The following is a 22,908-nucleotide window of genomic DNA, read 5'->3' on the forward strand; positions in this document are numbered from 1 at the left end:
CAGACATGTTAAACAGGCATAAACTTGATAACAAAGTACAAAAAACGTTTTAAAATAAAACCGTTACTGTCACTTTAAATTTTAAACTGAACACACTTTATTACTGCAATTGCGAAAAAACATGAAGGAATTGTTCAAAATTCACCAAATTTTTACCACAGTGTCTTAAAGCCTTAAAAATATTGCACACCAAATTTGGAAGCTTTAACCCTTAAAATAACGGAACCGGAGCCGTTTTTAACTTTAACCCCTTTACCCTGGTATCTGCTTTGCTGAGACCCAACCAAGCCCAAAGGGGAATACGATACCAAATGACGCCTTCAGAAAGTCTTTTCTAAGTATCAGAGCTCCTCTCACATGCGACTGCATGTCATGCCTCTCAAAAACAAGTGCGCAACACCGGCGCGAAAATGAGGCTCTGCCTATGATTTGGGAAAGCCCCTAAAGAATAAGGTGTCTAAAACAGTGCCTGCCGATATTATTATATCAAAATACCCAGAATAAATGATTCCTCAAGGCTAAATATGCGTTAATAATGAATCGATTTAGCCCAGAAAAAGTCTACAGTCTTAATAAGCCCTTGTGAAGCCCTTATTTACGATCTTAATAAACATGGCTTACCGGATCCCATAGGGAAAATGACAGCTTCCAGCATTACATCGTCTTGTTAGAATGTGTCATACCTCAAGCAGCAAGAGACTGCTCACTGTTCCCCCAACTGAAGTTAATTGCTCTCAACAGTCCTGTGTGGAACAGCCATGGATTTTAGTGACGGTTGCTAAAATCATTTTCCTCATACAAACAGAAATCTTCATCTCTTTTCTGTTTCTGAGTAAATAGTACATACCAGCACTATTTCAAAATAACAAACTCTTGATTGAATAATAAAAACTACAGTTAAACACTAAAAAACTCTAAGCCATCTCCGTGGAGATGTTGCCTGTACAACGGCAAAGAGAATGACTGGGGTAGGCGGAGCCTAGGAGGGATCATGTGACCAGCTTTGCTGGGCTCTTTGCCATTTCCTGTTGGGGAAGAGAATATCCCACAAGTAAGGATGACGCCGTGGACCGGACACACCTATGTTGGAGAAAGAGCAGATAACTCGGAAACTCTTCTAGCTGAAGAGATAACCAAAAGGAACAACACTTTCCAAGAAAGTAGTTTAATATCCAAAGAATACAATGAGGCCCATTTATCAAGCTCTGAATGGAGCTTGAAGGGCCGTGTTTCTGGTGAGTCTTCAGACTCGCCAGAAACAGCAGTTATGAAGCAGCAGTCTTAAGACTCTGAGCAGGCGGACAGACATCGCTGCAATTCAACCCGATCGAGTATGATCGGGTTGATTGACACCACCCTGCTAGCGGCTGGTGCAATGCTGAATACGGAGAGCGTACTGCTCTCCGCATTCAGCGAGGTCCTGCGGACCTGATCCGCACTGTCGGATCAGGTCTGCAAGACCTTTGATAAATTGGCCTCTTCGGCTCAAAAGGAGGAGCCTGTAAAGCCTTCAAAACCAAATTAAGACTCCAAGGAGGAGAGATTGATTTAATGACAGGCTTGATACAGACCAAAGCCTGCACAAAACAGTGAATATCAGGAACTTAGCAATCTTTCTGTGAAATAAAACAGAAAGACCAGGGATTTTTCCCTTCAAGGAACTTGCAGACAAACCTTTATCCAAACCATCCTAAAGAAACTGTAAAATTCTAGGAATTCTAAAAGAATGCCAGGAGAATTTATGAGAAGAAAACCATGAAATATAAGTCTTCCAAACTTGATAATAAATCTTCCTAGAAAAAGATTTACGAGCCTGTAACATAATATCAATCACTGAGTCAGAGAAACCTCTATGACTAAGCACTAGGCGTTCAACTACCATACATTCAAATTTAGCGATTTGAGATCCTGATGGAAAAATGGTCCTTGAGACAGAAGGTCTGGTCTTAACGGAAGTGGCCAAGGTTGGCAACTGGACATCCGGACAAGATCTGCATACCAAAACCTGTGAGACCATGCAGGCGCTACCAGAAAAACAAACGATTGTTCCATGATAATCTTGGAGATCACTCTTGGAAGAAGAACTAGAGGCAGAAAGATATAAGCAGGTTGGTAAAACCAAGGAACTGTTAACGCATCCACAGAATCCGCCTGAGGATCCCTGGACCTGGACAGGTACCTGAGAAGTTTCTTGTTTAGATGGGAGGCCATCAGATCTATTTCTGGAAGACCCCACATCTGAACAATCTGAAAAAACACATCTGGATGGAGAGACCACTCCCCCAGATGTAAAGTTTGACAGCTGAGATAAACCGCTTCTCAGTTGTCTACACCTGGGATATGAACCGCAGAAATTAGACAAGAGCTGGATTCCGCCCAAGAAAGTATAGCTAGGGGACAGTGAGTCCCACCCTAATGATTGACATATGCCACAGTTGTGATATTGTCTGTCTGAAAACAAATGAATGGTTCTCTCTTCAACAGAGGCTAAACCTGAATAGCCCTGAAAATAGCACAGAGTTCTAAAATATTGATTGGTAATCTCGCCTCTTGAGATTTCTAAACCCCTTGTGCTGTCAGAGATCCCCAGACAGCTCCCCAAACTGAAAGACTTTCATCTGTTGTGATCACAGTCCAGGTTGGACGAACAAAAGAAACCCCTTGAACTAAACAATGGTGATCTAACCACCAACTCAGAGAGAGTCAAACATTGGGATTTAAGGATATTAATTGTGATATCCTTGTATAATCCCTGCACCATTGATTCAGCATGCAAAGCTGAAGAGGTCTCATATGAAAACGAGCAAAGGCGATCGCGTTCGATGCTGCAGTCATGAGACCTAAAACTTTCATAGCCACTGAAGGGAATGATTGAGACTGAAGGTTTCGACAAGCTGAAACCAATTTGTTTCTTGTCTGTTAGAGACAGAGTCATGGACACTGAATCTATCTGGAAACCTAAAAAGGTGACCCTTGTCTGAGGAATCAAGGAACTTTTTGGTAAATTGATCCTCCAACCATGTCTTTGAAGAAACAACACTAGTTAATTTGTGTGAGATTCAGCAGAATGTAAAGACTGAGCAAGTACTAAGAAACACCCGCAATACCCTGTTCTCTGATTACAGAGAGTAGGGCACCGAGAACCTTCTAAAAAATTCTTGGAGCTGTCACTAGGCCAAATGGAAGAGCGAAAAATTTTTAATGCTTGTCTAGAAAAGAGAATCTCAGAAATTGATATAGTCCGGATGAATCGGAATATGAAGATATGCATCCTGTAAGTCTATCGTTGACATATAATGACCTTGCTGAACAAAAGACAGAATAGTCCTTATAGTCACCATTTTGAAAGTTGGCACTCTTACAAAACGATTCAAAATTTTCAGATCCAGAACTGGCCTGAATGAATTTTCTTTCTTTGGGACAATGAATAGATTTGAATAAAACGCCAGACCCTGTTCCTGAAACGGAACTGGTATGATTACCCCTGAAAGTTCTAGATCTGAAAAACACTTCAGAAAAGCCTGAGCCTTCACCGGATTTGCTGGAACGTGAGAAAGAAAACATCTTCTCACAGGTGGTCTTACTCTGAATCCTTTTCGATACCCTTGAGATATAATACTCTGAATCCACTGATTTTGGACAGAATCTGCCCAAATGTCTTGGAAAAATTTTAAGTACCAGGCCTATCCCATTCCTTTGAAATCATATCAGAAATCGCATCAGGAACTGGAAAAACCTCAGGAGTAATCACAGGAGGTTTATAAACAGAATTTAAATGTTTACTAGTTTTAGTATCAAGAGGACTAGATTACTCAATATCCAAAGTAATCAACACCTCTTAACAAGGAACGTATATACTCCATCTTAAAGAGATAAGTAGATTTGTCAGTGTCAATATCAGAGGTAGGATCTTCTGAATCAGATAGATCCTCATCAGAGGAGGATAATTCAGTATGTTGTCGGTCATTTGAAATTTCATCAACTTTATGAGAAGTTTTAAAAGACTTTTTACCTTTATTAGAAGGCGGAATAGCAGACAAAGCCTCTGAATCGCATCAGCAATAAAATCTTTTATATTCACAGGGATATCATGTACATTAGATGTTGAAGGAACAACAGGCATTGTACTAGCACTGATGGATATATTCTCTGCATGTAAAGGTTTATCATTACAACTGTTACATACTACAGCTGTAGATATAATCTCTGCTAACTTACAACAGATACACTTAGCTTTGGTAGAACTGTTATCAGGCAGCAGGATTCCATCAGTTGTTTCTGAGACAGGATCAGATTGAGACATCTTGCAAATGTAAGAGAAAAAGACAAGTTATAAAGCAAAATTATCAATTTCCTTATATGGCAGTTTCAGGAATGGGGAAAAAAATGCAAACAGCATAGCCCTCTGAGCATAAAAAAATGCAAGAGGCATATAGGAAATGATGTTTAAATAATTAAATTATGTGGCGCCAAGTATGACGCACAACAAAAAATTAAATTTTGTTGGCGTTTTCAACATATGGTAATGACGCAACTCACGTCATGGTTGACGCAACCTTGCAAGGAAAACTGGCGTCAACTAAGACGACGGAAATGACGAATTTGCATCACCAAACGTACCTTCATGCCAAAAATGACGCAATAAATATCAGCATTTTGCGACCTCACCTCAGTGTATTGGAAGGCATAAGCGTTTAGAGCACTGGATAATAAAGTTATAGCAAGTAGCAGATGAGTTATTACTCAGCATGGAAAGCTGGTTAATCACGGGCTCTAAGGTAGGCTACTTACATTGTGACTGTGGACATATAGGTTGGTTATACACTGCCTATTCATCGTCCTGTAGCACTCTAGAACAGGGGTATTTTCTCTATAGTCTTACAGTGTACAACTTTATCCCATAAACGGAAACACTTTTTTTTTTTTTTTAAACTTTCAAAATTGATGAAAAAATTATATTAACGGAAAATAATATATATATATATATATATATATATATATATATATATATATATATATATATATATATATATACTATTACATAAACATATCTGAAATAAGTAGTTTTTAAAGGCACACTGTACTAATGCACTAGATCTGCTGCAACCTTCCAGTCCACTATGCATTGCTGCCCAAGAGTGGTAATTATTAAATTATGCACGTGTGGTCTGCATTCCTTTAGAGTAAAGTTACCGGTATTCTGCAGTTTGCCCTACACCTTGGTGGACTTTCTCCTTTCCTACACAGGTGTGTTCCCAACCGTCCTGCATTTTTTGGATTGCTGGAAATTGAAACTTATTATAGTTAATCATCTTGACACTTCTCTCTGACTGTTAGGCCCAATTTCTATAAAATTAATCTTGGACCATATAAATCCAACTTCAGAACATCCTCACCTTTTTCATAAATGCTCAAACCCCACCCACATAAATCCAATACTACCATAGAACCTGCCCAAAGGAAGCCAAAATTTGTCCCCTGGCCTACCAAATACTGCATGCTTCTGAGCCTACCTCAATATGCTCTCACAGAAAGGAGCTAAGTTTCAACAATGAATATCAAGAAGAAAATGTAAATTTGGTAATAGAGAATTATTTATACACTCTTATCTGAATCCCGAATATTTAATTTTTAATTCCACGTCACTTTAACAATGTGACAATCAAGAAGTGACAGCAGCCTAAAAGCAAAAAGACAACAGTGTTGCTTTAATCTGTGATTTTTCTTTATAAAAACATCACAGTAAATAACAGCTCCCATAGAGACCACCAACAGTGACACTGATCCTCTTACGCGTTTCACACAGGAAAACCCATGCATCGTCAATGTGAACACGTACCTTGTGAAAAAATATTTAGTTCTATTATAATAAGGCTTTGATGTGCCCAATGCTATTTATTGATTATTATTTTTTACTTGACTCCACTCAGCTAATATGAACATTACATCCTGCCTGCTCCTCTCAGTCTTATATATAGGGCTCAATTTATCAATCAAGGGCAGACAGGGGCATACAAATTCACTGCTGTCTGCCCCAGCAATCAGGCGCCCAAATTTAACATTGCACACGAGCGCTATTTTGCACTTGCATGCAACTCCGCCCCCTGTCTGCTCACGGGCCAATCATGTGCGAGCAGTAGCTTTTAATCTCCCCGGTCAGACGAGACTGGGGAGAAGAGGTGGAGAACAGGGTAGTAAATCCTGACTGCAGGTTCTATTGTAGAACCTACAGACACAGGGAGGAGAAAGGCTTGACAAATTGAGCCCACAGATGGTGGATAGACCGAATTTACAACTCAATAATTTCTTTTTAATTTTTTTCCCTTATTTTATTTGTTGACAGTTGATAACTCCCACATTTGGCAGCAACTAAAAACATGTTATATCACTTCTTACTTCACACATCTGCAGTTGGAACAATCTTCTCTCTTTCTCCATTTCTTCAGCAATTTCAGCGCCAGTTATTTCAGTGCGTATCATTCCGTGCTGCTTTGCATGCTCTCGTTTCTCTTTTTCGATTTTTGTACTAGAAGGCAAACAAGAAACAAGCTTTGTATAGAAGCAAGGGCCAATAAATCTTTATCAAGTAGGAAAGGCATATTTAATGTGAACAGTATTTCTAGCATAGCATATCAATTTCAGAACTATGCGTTTTTCTTTTTCAAAGCATGCATTGCTGATCACATATGAAGATATGAGTAAAAAATAAAAAAAATGAACAAAATCAGTAAAACATAAATCAGATTACCTTGTACTAAATTAAAGTGGATTATGCAGTGTTTTAGGTGCTTTAAATTGCAATATTACCATACATGAGTACTGTTGTGATGACTAAAAACGAAATGGAATTAGTGTAATTTTATTTAGGAAACTGTATACTGAAATGTGATTGGTAGTCTTCAGTAATCATTTTCTCTAGTAAATCTTATTCTGTTAAAAGAACACTATCTGTATTTTTGTGTTTACTTTGATTTAACACACACACACACATATATATATATATATATATATATATATATATATATATATATATATATATATATATATATATATATATATATATATATATATATGTATATATACAGTATATATACAGTATATATATATATATTACTAAAGGAGCATTGTTGCATATCCCTTTAAAAAAATATTTTTCTTATGAATCCATGATATATATCAGCAGTAACATTTCAATGGTCACTATATATTATGACTTTAAATGAAACATTAATGTTTAGTTAATTTCCCTTTAAAGTTTAAAAAACAGTACCATAGGGCCTTGAGAATCTTAGAGATTCTCAGTAAGTTGGGCAAACACTAATAAGGATCACCATCCCTTACTTAGAACCTATTAATAAATCAGGGTGAATAGCAGCCATTGTGCATTACAGACAATTGAAAGGAATTGGAAACTTGAATGTGAATTAAAGGGACATATTTTCTTTTGTGATTCAGATAGAGCATGTGATTTCAAACTTTCTAATTTACTTCTATTATCAAATTTTCTTTGTACTCTTGGTATCTTTTGTTGGAAAGTAGGGACATGAGCTCAGGAGCGTGCACATGTTTGGAGCACTATAAGGCAAACGTTTTGCAAGAATTGCATCCATTTGCAAGAGCATTAGATGAAAGCACTATGTCCTGCATTTGGCGCTACAGATAACTACCTAGGTATCTCTTCAACAGAGAGCATCATGGGAACAAAGAATCTTTTATAATAGCAGCAAATAGGGAAGTTTTTAAAAATTGTATGCCCTGTCTGACTGAGAAAACATCTATTCACCATCTGTACATTTGTATTTGTCTGGCAAACAGACTGAACAGTCCTTCCTTTTCATCTGGATGGGTTCAGGGATTCTCTCATTTATTCATAAATGAATGTTCACTTGATAATGGCTTTTGTGTTTACTTGTAAATAAGGCGGGCTCATAGGCATGAATGCTACTTATCTTTAATTCGTTTTTCTGTTTGTACACAAAGACCATGACGTTTTAGATTTGTAATGATATCCCTTGTAGAAACTAGAATATACTTAAGGGGACATGAAACCCAAAATGTTTCTTTCATGATTCATACAAAGCATACGATTTTAAACAACTTTTCAATTTAATTATAGTTTCAAATTTCCTTCATTCTCTTGGTATCCTTTGTTGAAAATCATACCTAGGTAGGCTCAGGAGCAGCAATGCACTATTTCGAGCTAGCTGCCTATTTTGCCTATTCTTATTGCTCACTTAATGTGGTCAGCTAGCTCCCAGTAGCGCAATGCTGCTCCTTCAACAAGGAATACCAAGAGAATAAAACCAATTAGATAAAAGAAGTAAATTGGAAAGTTGTTTAAATTGCTATGCTGTATCTGAATCATTAAAGAACATTTTGGAGTTTCCATTTCCCTTTAATTCTGTAAATAAAATCAAAGAAGAGGCACCACATAGTTAATATATTGTATGTTCTCATTAATAAAATTAGGTAGTATACAAAATGTGTACCAGAGGGTGAAAACAAAATCTCACAGTTACCCAACTAACTGATACTACGCATTTGGAAGCCACAAGATCTTAGCAGCTTTTGTATACACCCTTTGTTGCTGCAATTTTGTGAGTTCAAGTGTGTTATATTCTTCCTGATTTGATTTATGAGGCCATAAGATATACTACACTATGAGGAAACTTTATCCGGATTGCAGACGGACAAGTTCTGAAGTAGAGAACCTGTCCGCCTGTAAGCGCCACATGTAATACAATGTTGTGTGACCAGTGCTGCTGATTGAGCAGTATTCTACTATGTGTTTACACCCTTTGCGGGAGCTAGTGTTTTTACTGTTTTAAAAGATAGATAATCCCTTTATTACCCATTCCCCAGTTTTGCACAGAAAACACGGTTATATTAATACACTTTTTACCTCGGCGATCACCTTGTTTCTAAGCATCTTCTGACGGCCCACTGATCACATGACTTTATCTATTGACTTGCATTTAAAGTGAAGGTAAACTTTGCAAGGTGCGATAATTTTAAATGCAAATCCAAAGCAAATTAAGGATACTTTAAGTCATCATTTTTTGTATTTTAAAATATTTACCTAGTTATCGCCGTTTTTCTATCCAATTCCACTCGTTATATAAACAGCCCGTTTTTTTTTTTTGTTTTTTTTTTATCAGTCCGGTCACGTTCTTCAAGTAGCCAATCAAAGGTCTGGCCGTTAGGCGGCCGTCATTTGACGTCACTACATTTCTGGACGTTCTGCGCATGCGTTGGCTATATATTCCTCTCCCTTCCAAGCCATGCTCGTTCATGATTAGCGCATGCGCAATTCATCCTAAGTATAAATCTTCATAACGCACTTTATTTAGAAGCAATTTGCAACAGTATCGGTGGCTACAACCTGTTTTGCTACACTTCACTTGAGCGCTGCAATAGTAAGTTGTGTTTTTTACCGTGGTGCAATTGGAATGTACGGCGAGATGTGCGCATGCGCAATTTGTCCTTCAATCGTGAACGCGCTTTTCAAATACGTATAGAGCGGGTGGGACCGCTCTATACGTGATAGTCAGAAACCAGGAAATACATGTAGGGAGGAGCTAAGACCGGCCGAGAACGTTGATAAAAACAGTTGGTTATACATGTGTATATATACTAATATGTTATGAAAAATTAGCGATCTTACTATGTAGTACATGGGTAACATAATACTGCTTTCAAAAACGCAAAAGTTTACCTTCACTTTTAAGCTAATTAGTGCTGTGTTGTTAGAATCCACGGGCGTCAGCACAATGTTATCTATATGGCTCACATGAACTAGCTTCCCTTGATTTGAAAAGCAAATACAAAAGCATGTGATCGTGGGGCTGTCTGTAGGGACTTAGAAACAGACAGAAATTTAGAGGGTTAAAGTTTATAAAGTATATTAATATAAGCATGTTTTTTGTGTAAAGCTGGGAAAAGGTTAGTAAAGGCATTATTTATCTTTTTAAACAATAACCATTTTTGCGTTAACTGTCCCTTTAAGTCTAAACATATAAAAGTGTGTAATTTTTTTGACTATAATGGCCTTTTAAATTTTGGCCTGTGTTAGGATAGTTGAATTCAAGTGGATATTAATCTAAAGTGACATAAATGTACCTTAATTGCAACAAGTATCTTTGAACTCTCTCAGCATGGATAGTAAGAATTAATGATCATCAGATCAGGGTGTCAGAATTCATGATGTCAAAATCACACAACAAATATTTAAATTGTGAAATTGACAGGTAAGATTATTTTTAATCAAAAAAAGTGATATTTTGTTTGTCTGCTGTGCTCACACCTTTTTTTTTTTTGTTTCAATACAGATTTATTTAGATGCAATATTTAATCATATCACACAATTTCCTGAAGCCAAATGCTTAAGCAGACAACATGAACATCAGCCAAGACTCATGAATGCTGAATGGGAAATTAGAATCCTCTTGATCACATGCCAAACGAAGCTTAAAGTACACACAATACAAATTCACTTGTCTGCTTGTCAAATTAGCTCAAATGTTTGCTCAAATTATGAATAGTTCAAATTTGAATGAAAGTAACTTTATTTAATAAACACATACACAAGAAACAATTCAATGTAATGCTTACAATTTAGTTTCATAATCCTTCCAGGCTTTGTCAAAAGGTTTTTTGAGGTCCTTAAATAAAATAAATACATTATTAAATGAGGCTTACAATTCAACTTGGTTTAAGATTTATTAAAACATCTGACAAAATGTAATTTAATTACAACTTACCCCTTTTACTCCTTTCAAATCACCTTTCAAAAGTGAGTCCAATGTGAAGATGACATTGTGGCTTAATCCTTGGAGCTGGAGGAAAAAGGAAATGATGTATACAATTAGAAATAACTTTCGGATTTACTGCTATTATATTTTTTCTTCATTCTCTTGGTATCTTTTGTTGAAAAGCAGGGGCATAAGCTTAGGAGCCCTATATAGCAGCAGTTTTGCAAGAGTACTAGAGAGCAGCATTATTTCCTGCTCCAGATGCCTACCTAGGTATCTCTTCAACACAGGATACCATGGGAACAAATAAAATTTTATAATATAAATACATTTTAATTTTATTTTTTTTAAATCGTGTGCTCTGTCTGACTCACAAAAGAAAATGTTTGGGTTTCATATAACTTTAATATGTATCAGTGATTCAGCTTGTAAAATTGACTAATCCGCAAATCATCAATAAATGTGGGAAATACAAAAACATAAAAATGTAACTCTATATTTTTTAGTTTTCCATTAAATTATTGGTAAACATTATTTTCTGAAGTGCTATGCAAACAGTGTGCTAATACCCCAGCTCTACTGCACATTTCAGTGTTCAGGTTGTGCCAATGAGTAACTGTCTAATAGGAAAAGTTAGCATCCATCATTCCATAGTGATTAGAGAGTCAGATCCATTGTTTGCTAAATGGTTAAACACATATTTAAAGTTCTTCTCATGAGCCACACCACACTGCTGGACATGAGCAGACACAGCCAGTGTCCCAATTAGCAGCAGTAGTTGCAAGACCCATCTGTGGGACTAATCCTACTGATTGGGTTGCCGGCAGTTTCTGGCTCCAATGTGGTACTTTTAACTATGTATTTAACCCATTTTTAGGGGTTAAACATATATCATTGCAGGTAAATAAAAATTCAATAATAATGGAAGTATATGTCCGTTCCTGAAAGAACTTTCTGATGTCTTGAATGTTCAATGGGTCATTTGTTGGAGCTCATACAAGCTCTATATGATGCGCACACCTACTTTTTACTGGTAGGCAAATAGTATTCCACAGCGTGATCGGGTAAAAAATATTTATTAACATTTTAAAATACGTCACAAATGCTCAGTAAACAATAGTGCAAAGGGATCCCGTAGGAAAAACATAATTTATGCTTACCTGATAAATTCCTTTCTTCTGTTGTGCGATCAGTCCACGGGTCATCATTACTTCTGGGATATAACTCCTCCCCAACAGGAAATGCAAGAGGATTCACCCAGCAGAGCTGATATAGCTCCTCCCCTCTACGTCAGTCCCAGTCATTCGACCAAGAATCAACGAGAAAGGAGTAACCAAGGGTGAAGTGGTGACTGGAGTATAATTTAAAAGATATTTACCTGCCTTAAAAAACAGGGCGGGCCGTGGACTGATCGCACAACAGAAGAAAGGAATTTATCAGGTAAGCATAAATTATGTTTTCTTCTGTTATGTGCGATCAGTCCACGGGTCATCATTACTTCTGGGATACCAATACCAAAGCAAAAGTACACGGATGACGGGAGGGATAGGCAGGCTCATTATACAGAAGGAACCACTGCCTGAAGAACCTTTCTCCCAAAAATAGCCTCCGAAGAAGCAAAAGTGTCAAATTTGTAAAATTTGGAAAAAGTATGAAGCGAAGACCAAGTTGCAGCCTTGCAAATCTGTTCAACAGAGGCCTCATTCTTAAAGGCCCAAGTGGAAGCCACAGCTCTAGTGGAGTGAGCTGTAATTCTTTCAGGAGGCTGCTGTCCAGCAGTCTCATAGGCTAAACGTATTATGCTACGAAGCAAAAAAGAGAGAGAGGTAGCAGAAGCTTTTTGACCTCTCCTCTGTCCAGAATAAACGACAAACAAGGAAGAAGTTTGGCGAAAATTTTTAGTTGCCTGCAAGTAGAACTTGAGGGCACGAACTACATCCAGATTGTGTAGAAGACGTTCCTTCTTTGAAGAAGGATTTGGACACAAGGATGGAACAACAATCTCTTGATTGATATTCCTGTTAGTAACTACCTTAGGTAAGAACCCAGGTTTAGTACGCAGAACTACCTTATCTGAATGAAAAATCAGATAAGGAGAATCACAATGTAATGCTGATAACTCAGAGACTCTTCGAGCCGAGGAAATAGCCATTAAAAACAGAACTTTCCAAGATAACAATTTTATATCAATGGAATGAAGGGGTTCAAATGGAACACCTTGTAAAACGTTAAGAACTAAGTTTAAACTCCATGGCGGAGCAACGGCTTTAAACACAGGCTTGATCCTAGCTAAAGCTTGACAAAAGGCCTGGACGTCTGGATTTTCCGACAGACGCCTGTGTAACAAGATGGACAGAGCTGAAATCTGTCCCTTTAATGAACTAGCCGATAAACCCTTTTCTAAACCTTCTTGTAGAAAAGACAATATCCTAGGGATCCTAACCTTACTCCAGGAGTAACGTTTGGATTCGCACCAGTATAGGTATTTGCGCCATATTTTATGGTAAATCTTTCTGGTAACAGGCTTCCTAGCCTGGATCAGGGTATCAATAACCGACTCAGAAAAACCACGCTTTGATAAAATCAAGCGTTCAATTTCCAAGCAGTCAGTTTCAGAGAAGTTAGATTTTGATGTTTGAATGGACCCTGTATCAGAAGGTCCTGTCTCAGAGGTAGAGACCAAGGTGGACAGGATGACATGTCCACTAGATCTGCATACCAAGTCCTGCGTGGCCATGCAGGCGCTATTAGAATCACAGATGCTCTCTCTTGTTTGATTTTCGCAATCAATCGAGGAAGCAGCGGGAAGGGTGGAAACACATAAGCCATCCCGAAGTTCCAAGGTGCTGTCAAAGCATCTATCAGAACCGCTCCCGGATCCCTGGATCTGGACCCGTAGTGAGGAAGTTTGGCGTTCTGGCGAGACGCCATGAGATCTATCTCTGGTTTGCCCCAACGTCGAAGTATTTGGGCAAAAATCTCCGGATGAAGTTCCCACTCTCCCGGATGAAAAGTCTGGCGACTCAAGAAATCCGCCTCCCAGTTCTCCACTCCCGGGATGTGGATTGCTGACAGGTGGCAAGAGTGAGACTCTGCCCAGCGAATTATCTTTGATACTTCCATCATTGCTAGGGAGCTTCTTGTCCCTCCCTGATGGTTGATGTAAGCTACAGTCGTGATATTGTCCGACTGAAACCTGATGAACCCCTGAGTTGTTAATTGGGGCCAAGCTAGAAGGGCATTGAGAACTGCCCTCAATTCCAGAATGTTTATTGGAAGGAGACTCTCCTCCTGATTCCATAATCCCTGAGTCTTCAGAGAATTCCAGACAGCGCCCCAACCTAGCAGGCTGGCGTCTGTTGTTACGATTGTCCAGTCTGGCCTGCTGAATGGCATCCCCCTGGACAGGTGTGGCCGATAAAGCCACCATAGAAGAGAATTTCTGGTCTCTTGATTCAGATTCAGGGTAGGGGACAAATCTGAGTAATCCCCATTCCACTGACTTAGCATGCACAATTGCAGCGGTCTGAGGTGTAGGCGTGCAAAAGGTACTATGTCCATTGCCGCTACCATTAAGCCGATCACCTCCATGCATTGAGCTACTGACGGGTGTTGAATGGAATGAAGGACACGGCATGCATCCTGAAGCCTTGTTAACCTGTCTTCTGTCAGGTAAATCTTCATTTCTACAGAATCTATAAGAGTCCCCAAGAATGGAACTCTTGTGAGAGGAAAAAGAGAACTTTTCTTTTCGTTCACTTTCCATCCATGCGACCTTAGAAATGCCAGAACTAACTCTGTATGAGACTTGGCAGTTTGAAAGCTTGAAGCTTGTATTAGAATGTCGTCTAGGTACGGAGCTACCGAAATCCCTCGCGGTCTTAGTACCGCCAGAAGGGCACCCAGAACCTTTGTGAAGATTCTTGGGGCCGTAGCCAATCCGAATGGAAGAGCTACAAACTGGTAGTGTCTGTCTAGGAAGGCAAACCGTAGATACCGTTGATGATCTCTGTGAATCGGTATGTGAAGGTAAGCATCTTTTAAATCCACTGTGGTCATGTACTGACCCTTTTGGATCATAGGTAAGATTGTCCGAATAGTTTCCATTTTGAACGATGGAACTCTTAGGAATTTGTTTAGAATCTTTAAATCTAAGATTGGCCTGAAAGTCCCCTCTTTTTTGGGAACCACAAACAGGTTTGAGTAGAACCCTTGTCCTTGTTCCGACCGCGGAACTGGATGGATCACTCCCATTAATAACAGATCTTGTACACAGCGTAGAAACGCTTCTTTCTTTATCTGGTTTGTTGACAACCTTGACAGATGAAATCTCCCTTTTGGGGGAGATAATTTGAAGTCTAGAAGGTATCCCTGAGATATGATCTCCAGCGCCCAGGGATCCTGAACATCTCTTGCCCAGGCCTGAGCGAAGAGAGAAAGTCTGCCCCCCACTAGATCCGGTCCCGGATCGGGGGCTCTCGGTTCATGCTGTCTTTGGGGCAGCAGCAGGTTTCCTGGCCTGTTTGCCCTTATTCCAGGACTGGTTAGGTTTCCAGCCTTGCCTGTAACGAGCAACAGCTCCTTCCTGTTTTGGTGCAGTGGAGGTTGACGCTGCTCCAGGTTTGAAATTCCGAAAGGGACGAAAATTAGACTGTCTAGCCTTAGTTTTGGCTTTGTCTTGAGGTAGGGCGTGGCCCTTACCTCCTGTAATGTCAGCGATAATTTCTTTCAACCCGGGCCCAAATAAAGACTGCCCCTTGAAAGGTATATTAAGTAATTTAGACTTAGAAGTAACATCAGCTGACCAGGATTTTAGCCACAGTGCTCTACGTGCCTGTATGGCGAATCCAGAGTTCTTAGCCGTAAGTTTGGTTAAATGTACTACGGCCTCCGAAATGAATGAATTGGCTAGTTTAAGGACTCTAAGCCTGTCCATAATGTCGTCTAGCGTAGATGAACTAAGGTTCTCTTCCAGAGACTCAATCCAAAATGCTGCCGCAGCCGTAATCGGCGCGATACATGCAAGGGGTTGCAATATAAAACCTTGTTGAACAAACATTTTCTTAAGGTAACCCTCTAATTTTTTATCCATTGGATCTGAAAAAGCACAGCTATCCTCCACCGGGATAGTGGTACGCTTAGCTAAAGTAGAAACTGCTCCCTCCACCTTAGGGACCGTTTGCCATAAGTCCCGAGTAGTGGCGTCTATTGGAAACATCTTTCTAAATATTGGAGGGGGTGAGAACGGCACACCGGGTCTATCCCACTCCTTAGTAACAATTTCAGTTAATCTCTTAGGTATAGGAAAAACGTCAGTACTCGCCGGTACCGCAAAGTATTTATCCAACCTACACATTTTCTCTGGTATTGCAATGGTGTTACAATCATTGAGAGCTGCTAAGACCTCCCCTAGTAATGCACGGAGGTTCTCCAATTTAAATTTAAAATTTGAAATATCTGAATCCAATCTGTTTGGATCAGAACCGTCACCCACAGAATGAAGCTCTCCGTCCTCATGCTCTGCAAGCTGTGACGCAGTATCAGACATGGCCCTAGTATTGTCAGCGCACTCTGTTCTCACCCCAGAGTGATCACGCTTGCCTCTTAGTTCTGGTAACTTAGACAAAACTTCAGTCATAACAGTAGCCATATCATGTAATGTTATCTGTAATGGCCGCCCAGATGTATTAGGCGCCATAATATCACGCACCTCCCGGGCGGGAGATGCAGGTACTGCCGCGTGAGGCGAGTTAGTCGGCATAACTCTCCCCTCGCAGTTTGGTGAAATTTGTTCACATTGTACAGATTGACTTTTATTTAAAGTAGCATCAATACAGTTAGTACATAAATTTCTATTGGGCTCCACCTTGGCATTGGAACAAATGACACAGATATCATTCTCTGAGTCAGACATGTTTAACACACTAGCAATAACTTGCAACCTGGTTATAATCTTTTTTAACAAAAACGTACTGTGCCTCAAAGAGGTACTTAAACGATTAAATGACAGTTGAGATAATGAACTGAAACAGTTATAGCATCAAGTGTAAAATAACACAACTTTTAGCAAAGGTTTGTTCCCATTAGTAAATAACTAAATTTGACATAAAAAATTATAGAGTAACGTTTTTATTCACAGTCAATAAAAATTCTCACAGCTCTGCTGAGAGAATGTACCTCCCTTCAAAGAAGTTTGAAGACCCCTGAGATCTGTCAGTGAACCGGATCATGCAGGAAATATAATAGTAGCTGACTGGAATTTTTTGATGCGTAGCAAAAGAGCGCCAAAAACGGCCCCTCCCCTCACACACAGCAGTGAGGAGAAACGAAACTGTCACAATTTAAAGCAGACAACTGCCAAGTGGAAAATAATGCCCAAACATTTATTTACTCAGTACCTCAGCAATGTAAACGATTCTACAAAAACGTTTAACATGACAATATTTATTAAAAGGATTAGTGACCTTTAACAGAGTAGTTCCGGTGAAAAACCATTCCCAGAATACTGAAGTGTATACATACATGTCATTATAACGGTATAGCAGGATTTTTTCATCAATTCCATTCAGAAAATAAAAACTGCTACATACCTCAATGCAGATTCATCTGCCCGCTGTCCCCTGATCTGAAGCCTTTACCTCCCTCAGATGGCCGAGAACAGCAATATGATCTTAACTACTCCGGTTAAAATCATAGTAAAAAACTCTGGTAGATTCTTCTTCAAACTCTGCCAGAGAAGTAATAACACGCTCCGGTGCTATTGTAAAATAACAAACTTTTGATTGAAGTCATAAAAACTAAGTATAATCACCATAGTCCTCTCACACATCCTATCTAGTCGTTGGGTGCAAGAGAATGACTGGGACTGACGTAGAGGGGAGGAGCTATATCAGCTCTGCTGGGTGAATCCTCTTGCATTTCCTGTTGGGGAGGAGTTATATCCCAGAAGTAATGATGACCCGTGGACTGATCGCACATAACAGAAGAAACAGTCAATACATTCTGTCCTGAGTCAACCAGAGTGCTGGATGGATATGGATAGAGAGCAGAAACTGAACTGCTTACTAACCACTATCCTCGACCGGATAGATTATGCTCTGCCCTGAGAGTCACTGGCACGTTTCAACGTAGCAAAGTTATAATGTACGTTTTGCTGACCAACTTGCAGCTTTGTCAAGGAATGTAGTGTGCATGTCAAATTCGTCCTTTATACAGCCTATTGCTAATGAACTGGAAGTTTATGAGTAATTTTTCACCATGATTGTTTTAGGTATACATAGATCCAGAATGGCAATCTGAACCACGCATTGGAGATTTGATACATAATTTAGAATATATGGAAACATTTGTTAAGGCCAACATAGAAATTAATAGATACATGATTTATGATATAAGGAAACATTTGTCAGGAATAAAACAGTAATGATATTGTAAAATAAAAATGGTTAGTAGTCAGCGCCAGGAGAGCAAAGCACACAAACTCACTATAAAAAACGGCCACCTAGAGGGCGGAGCTAGCCAGCCATAGAGGCAGCAGTGTTTGTGTGGAGCTCTGGTCCAAAAAAGCTTAAAAACTGGCATAAAAGTTATCTCAGAAGTCTACCAAGGACATCCTTAGGCACTGGGTAGTGCCCTCAGCTGGGACAACTATATTTTACCTGTTTTTTGCAAAAATTCAGAAGGAGGAAATCGATCCGGACTTGAGTTCCAGGAGAAAACTAGGAAAGTCCCAGGCTGCGGCCTATCCCGGACCGGAAAGTTGCAGTGAAAGCAGTGAAATATCCCTGAGGTCAAAATACCGGCCACGACTAGGTGTTCAAGCAAGCAAACAACTTCATCTGAGCAACAAGACCTGCTTAAATCCACAATAGAAGACCAAAGGGGAAAAAACGGAATTTGGCGCGAATCGCCATTTTACAGGTACAATTTTACTGATTTGGCACCCTGCAACTCATACACTAACTGGACAGATGTACTATAACTATAAAATATAATCTGGTGATGTGAGAGACATTATATATAATTGGAAATAAACAGGGAGTGTGACCCTGAAGTGCTATATTAATTTGCAAAACATCGATATCTGTCTGCACACCTGTAAGAATAGTTTCAGAGCTGGATATATAATCTGGGTTCAGAATTAAGCTATAACCTAAGCTATAACCTCTCATGGAGAAAAAAGACATTAAAAGCCAGCTTGAAGAACCGGAACAGTTTAAAACAGTTTATTTCAGCCATAACCAACAGGCGCCTGCTGTTATTTTTCTGCAGTAAAAATTGGCACTCTCTCCTCATCCCTTTCCTGCCAGCCAATTTGCTGGTAGGTCATATCCAAAGTTCCTTGCCCGTGATGGTCCTGTGAGGACAAACTGCCCTGGGGAGCTGAGTGTTAATTAAAAGCACACCAAAACCTAGAACATAGAGACTTTTGATGTTTTCTCCTATGTGATTAACTCCTGATTAATAGACTTCTGAGGGGGTGACCGAATATAGAAAAGGGCTATTTCCACTCGCTGACCTCTTATCCTACTGTCTAATGAAGTGTGGACAGCGGGAAATACAGAAGAGGTACTATTGCAGGCCCTGATCCCCCCCACCCTATCAGAATTGTTCTACGCATGGTAAACCCCTTTTATTTTCAAGCACAGATGAGTACAGTGAAAGCTTAAATGACATAATTGAGGAATTTTTCGGGCATGTCTAAATAAACTAGAGAAGAAGGGTGGCTCTCTGACAGATCAAGGCATTCAGGGTGGCTTTGCGACCACTAGGGAGATAAGATTTTGAAGCACAACAGCTAAAAAGCTAAAGATCTAATCGTTGATTTTTCATTTGTGAAGAGTATAAGACTCTTTTTCTACCTTGCATCACCTCCCACAGAAAAGTCGCACACAATCTGTTAAAGAGTGTTTGTCCAAATCACAACAGAAAAAGAAACAGGCCCTGCTGGACCTATCCCAAAAGATGGAACAAGAAGAAGATACAGGGGATATCCCCACTTTCTCTCAAAAGTCAACCTCCTCAAATGAGGCTCTATTAAAGCAGATAAAACAATTGTTCCATGAAGAAATGAGAGCGGCTCTTTCGGAGCTGAAACAAGATATTGCTGATATAGGTGAGAGAACTTCAGCAATTGAAGATAAAGTTGATGAAATAGTGGAAGAAATCCCAGAACTACAAGCTACAGTGAGCTCACAACAAGCTCAAATACAAAAATTAGAGGATCATCTGGAAGATCTGGAAAATAGATCTCGCAGATCTAACATTCGCATACGCAACTTACCTGAAAAGTATAATAATCTTCAAGACATAATCACACAGATCTTTCAACAACTACTACCAGAGGAAGATGCATCATTCCTTCTTATGGACAGAGTTCATCGAGCATTGGTGAAACCTCCAACTCCTGGAGCCCACAGAGATGTGATAACAAAACTCCATTACTACCATATCAAAGACAGAATTATGCAAGTGGTGAGGGGAGTTCCAGAGATCACTTTTGAGGGTCACAAAATCCAAATATTTGCAGACCTATCCCCTATCACTTTGAAAAAAAGAAGGGAATTCAAGCCAATAGTAGCAGCCCTTGCCAATGCTCAGATCAAATATAGATGGGGATTCCCCTTTAAGTTGTCTTTTACAGTGGACAAAACATCATACTCCTGTGTCACAGTTGAAGAAGGACAATCGATTTTAAACAGGCTCCATATTGATAAATCATCCGATACACCTTCTCAATCTCCTAAGCAGCAGAGAAAAGCCCTGACACGAACCTGGACACCAGCGCTAAAGAATGGGAAGACCAAGAAGCGAAACCAAGAGCCGGAGAGTCCAACTTGACCTACAGAATCATAGCCCATGTCTTAACTGTAACCTCACATGCTCCCTAAGGAGAGATATGTGCATCAAAGGGGGCTCGATTTTTTGTTTTTTGAGAGCAAGCCTGAAGTATGATATGTCTTCAGAACTGGACTTCATTTGAGTATGTTATTAAATAATTAAGGTTATTAATTTAAGTCCAGAGTTAAGAGATCCACCCTCGATTCTAGCTAAAATACCATGATGATAGGTATTTAATTTCATATGCTAATTTTGTATGCCCGAAGTTTCTTTTGTTATATTGGTTCTATATGTTTGTTATTTCTGTTATTTTATTTGTTATTGCTAAGTTATGTTGCATCTCAGGATCCTGGATCCTAGCTCAGACCGAACAAGGTCAACTGTTATTTGATTTTTTATTGCTCAGACTAACTGTTAACTGTTCTTCCACTTCAGCGTTTTGTACATTTCATAGAGGTATATTTCAACATATTTGTGCCCTTTTGGGCCGGTTTGACAGCTCTGCACCCATACAAGGAGGGGGACCTGGCCGAACAACACTTGGTGAGTGTTTCAGTTTAGGTTTCCAGAATTGTTATTTGTCTCTTTCTCTTTTTCTATCTATAGGTAAGAAATGTCTATTAATATAGTCTCACATAATGTTAGGGGGCTACACTCTAATATCAAGAGGAGTAAAGCACTGGACACATATAAATCTTTGAAGGCCCATATAATCCTTATGCAGGAAACCCATTTCACAAAAGTAAAAACTCCAAAATATTGGGATAAAAGCTACCCCACTCAATTTCATGCCACTTGCCAATCTAAGAAATGCGGGGTATCTATCCTGGTCCATTCAGATCTAAACTTTAAAGAAGATGAGGTAATTATTGATAAGACAGGTAGATATATTATCGTTAAGGGTAGAATACACGACACACATGTTATACTTGGGAACATTTATGCACCTAATGAATCTCAGGCTTCATTTTTGTCCAAGATAGGAAAATTATTAATCACTTGGAAGAAATCTTGCCTAATCATAGGGGGAGATTTTAATTTAGTAGCTAACGCTGATCTAGATAAGTCAGTGATCCCATCCACGAGGTCCTCTCAAATTCCCAAAAAGCTCCTTTATGATTTTTTTCTTGACCATAATTTGGTGGATAGTTGGAGATATATCAATCCAAGAGTAAGAGATTATTCATTCTTTTCCACACCACACAATGTATATTCGAGAATAGATTATATTCTAGTTAGTCAGATCATGTCCCCCCTAATACTAGCTTCTGATATCATAACGGCAACGTGGTCAGACCACAACGTCGTACTAACAAAGCTCACAGGCTTAATTGACCCTTATAGGGGCAGGAGCTGGACCATAAACCCGACATTGTTTAGAGATAAGCTATTTACGCAGAATTTACAGACGGAAATTTCTCATTTTTTGACACTTAACCATAATTCAGTATCTAACCCTTTACATATATGGGGAGCCCTAAAAGCTTTCACCAGAGGGATTTTGATAAAAGAATCTAGTAAACAGAATAAAGCCTATCTGGCACAACTAGAAAACCTTAGAAATGAGATCAAACATCTGCAATCACAACACCAGATATCACATGATAACATCACATTAAAATTATTGGGGGAGAAAAAATATGCTCTGGATCAATTATTGACAAAGGAGGCTGCCAGGTCCCTAAAACTTGTTGATGCCCAATACTTTATACAAGCTAATAAACCTGATAAACTACTAGCACTTAAATTAAAAGAAATAACTAGGACGTCCTCGGTACCACAAATTCAAAAGAATGATGGGCAGATCTCGAATCACCCAAAGCTCATTGCTGACACTTTTGCTCAGTATTACCAGAAACTCTATGCCTTGCCCTCACTCAAAAATCCTAACACATTGGATAAGGAAACAAATGAATTTTTACAGGAATGTAACTTGCCTAAGATAGCTATAGAAGATCTAGATAAACTAAATTCGCCAATAACCATTCATGAGGTTAAGCTAGCAATACGTAACTTGAAGATAAGCAAGGCACCTGGCCCTGATGGGTACTCAGGTATCTTTTATAAAACATTTGTACAGGATCTCAGCCCCATTTTGGTTAAAATATTTAATCATATGTTAGAAGGGGGAGCTATTCCTAAAGAACTATTAGAAGCTCGTATATCAGTTATTCCTAAGCCTGGAAAATGTAAACAACACTGTAAAAACTATAGGCCTATCTCATTGATTAATTTAGATATTAAATTATTTACTAAAATTTTAGCAACCAGATTAAACGATATTCTCCCAAAACTTATCCATCAGGATCAAGTGGGA

At 39.1% G+C, this 22,908-nt stretch overlaps 1 protein-coding gene across 4 annotated transcripts in view; it reads right to left on the bottom strand.

Moving 5' to 3' along the window:
- Positions 1–22,908, bottom strand: part of ASAP1 (ArfGAP with SH3 domain, ankyrin repeat and PH domain 1) — a 722,698-nt gene that overhangs the window by 227,407 nt on the left and 472,383 nt on the right. For all 4 annotated transcript variants that reach the window (XM_053715362.1, XM_053715363.1, XM_053715364.1 and 1 more), the window contains 3 exons: positions 10,761–10,835; positions 10,612–10,661; positions 6,397–6,526 (listed from right to left, as the gene is read on the bottom strand). In XM_053715362.1, coding sequence (XP_053571337.1) covers positions 6,397–6,526; positions 10,612–10,661; positions 10,761–10,835 — 255 coding nt within the window. The remainder of the gene's footprint in view (positions 1–6,396; positions 6,527–10,611; positions 10,662–10,760; positions 10,836–22,908) is intronic.

This window comes from Bombina bombina, chromosome 5, assembly GCF_027579735.1.
Source record: "Bombina bombina isolate aBomBom1 chromosome 5, aBomBom1.pri, whole genome shotgun sequence".
Lineage (NCBI taxonomy): Eukaryota > Metazoa > Chordata > Amphibia > Anura > Bombinatoridae > Bombina > Bombina bombina.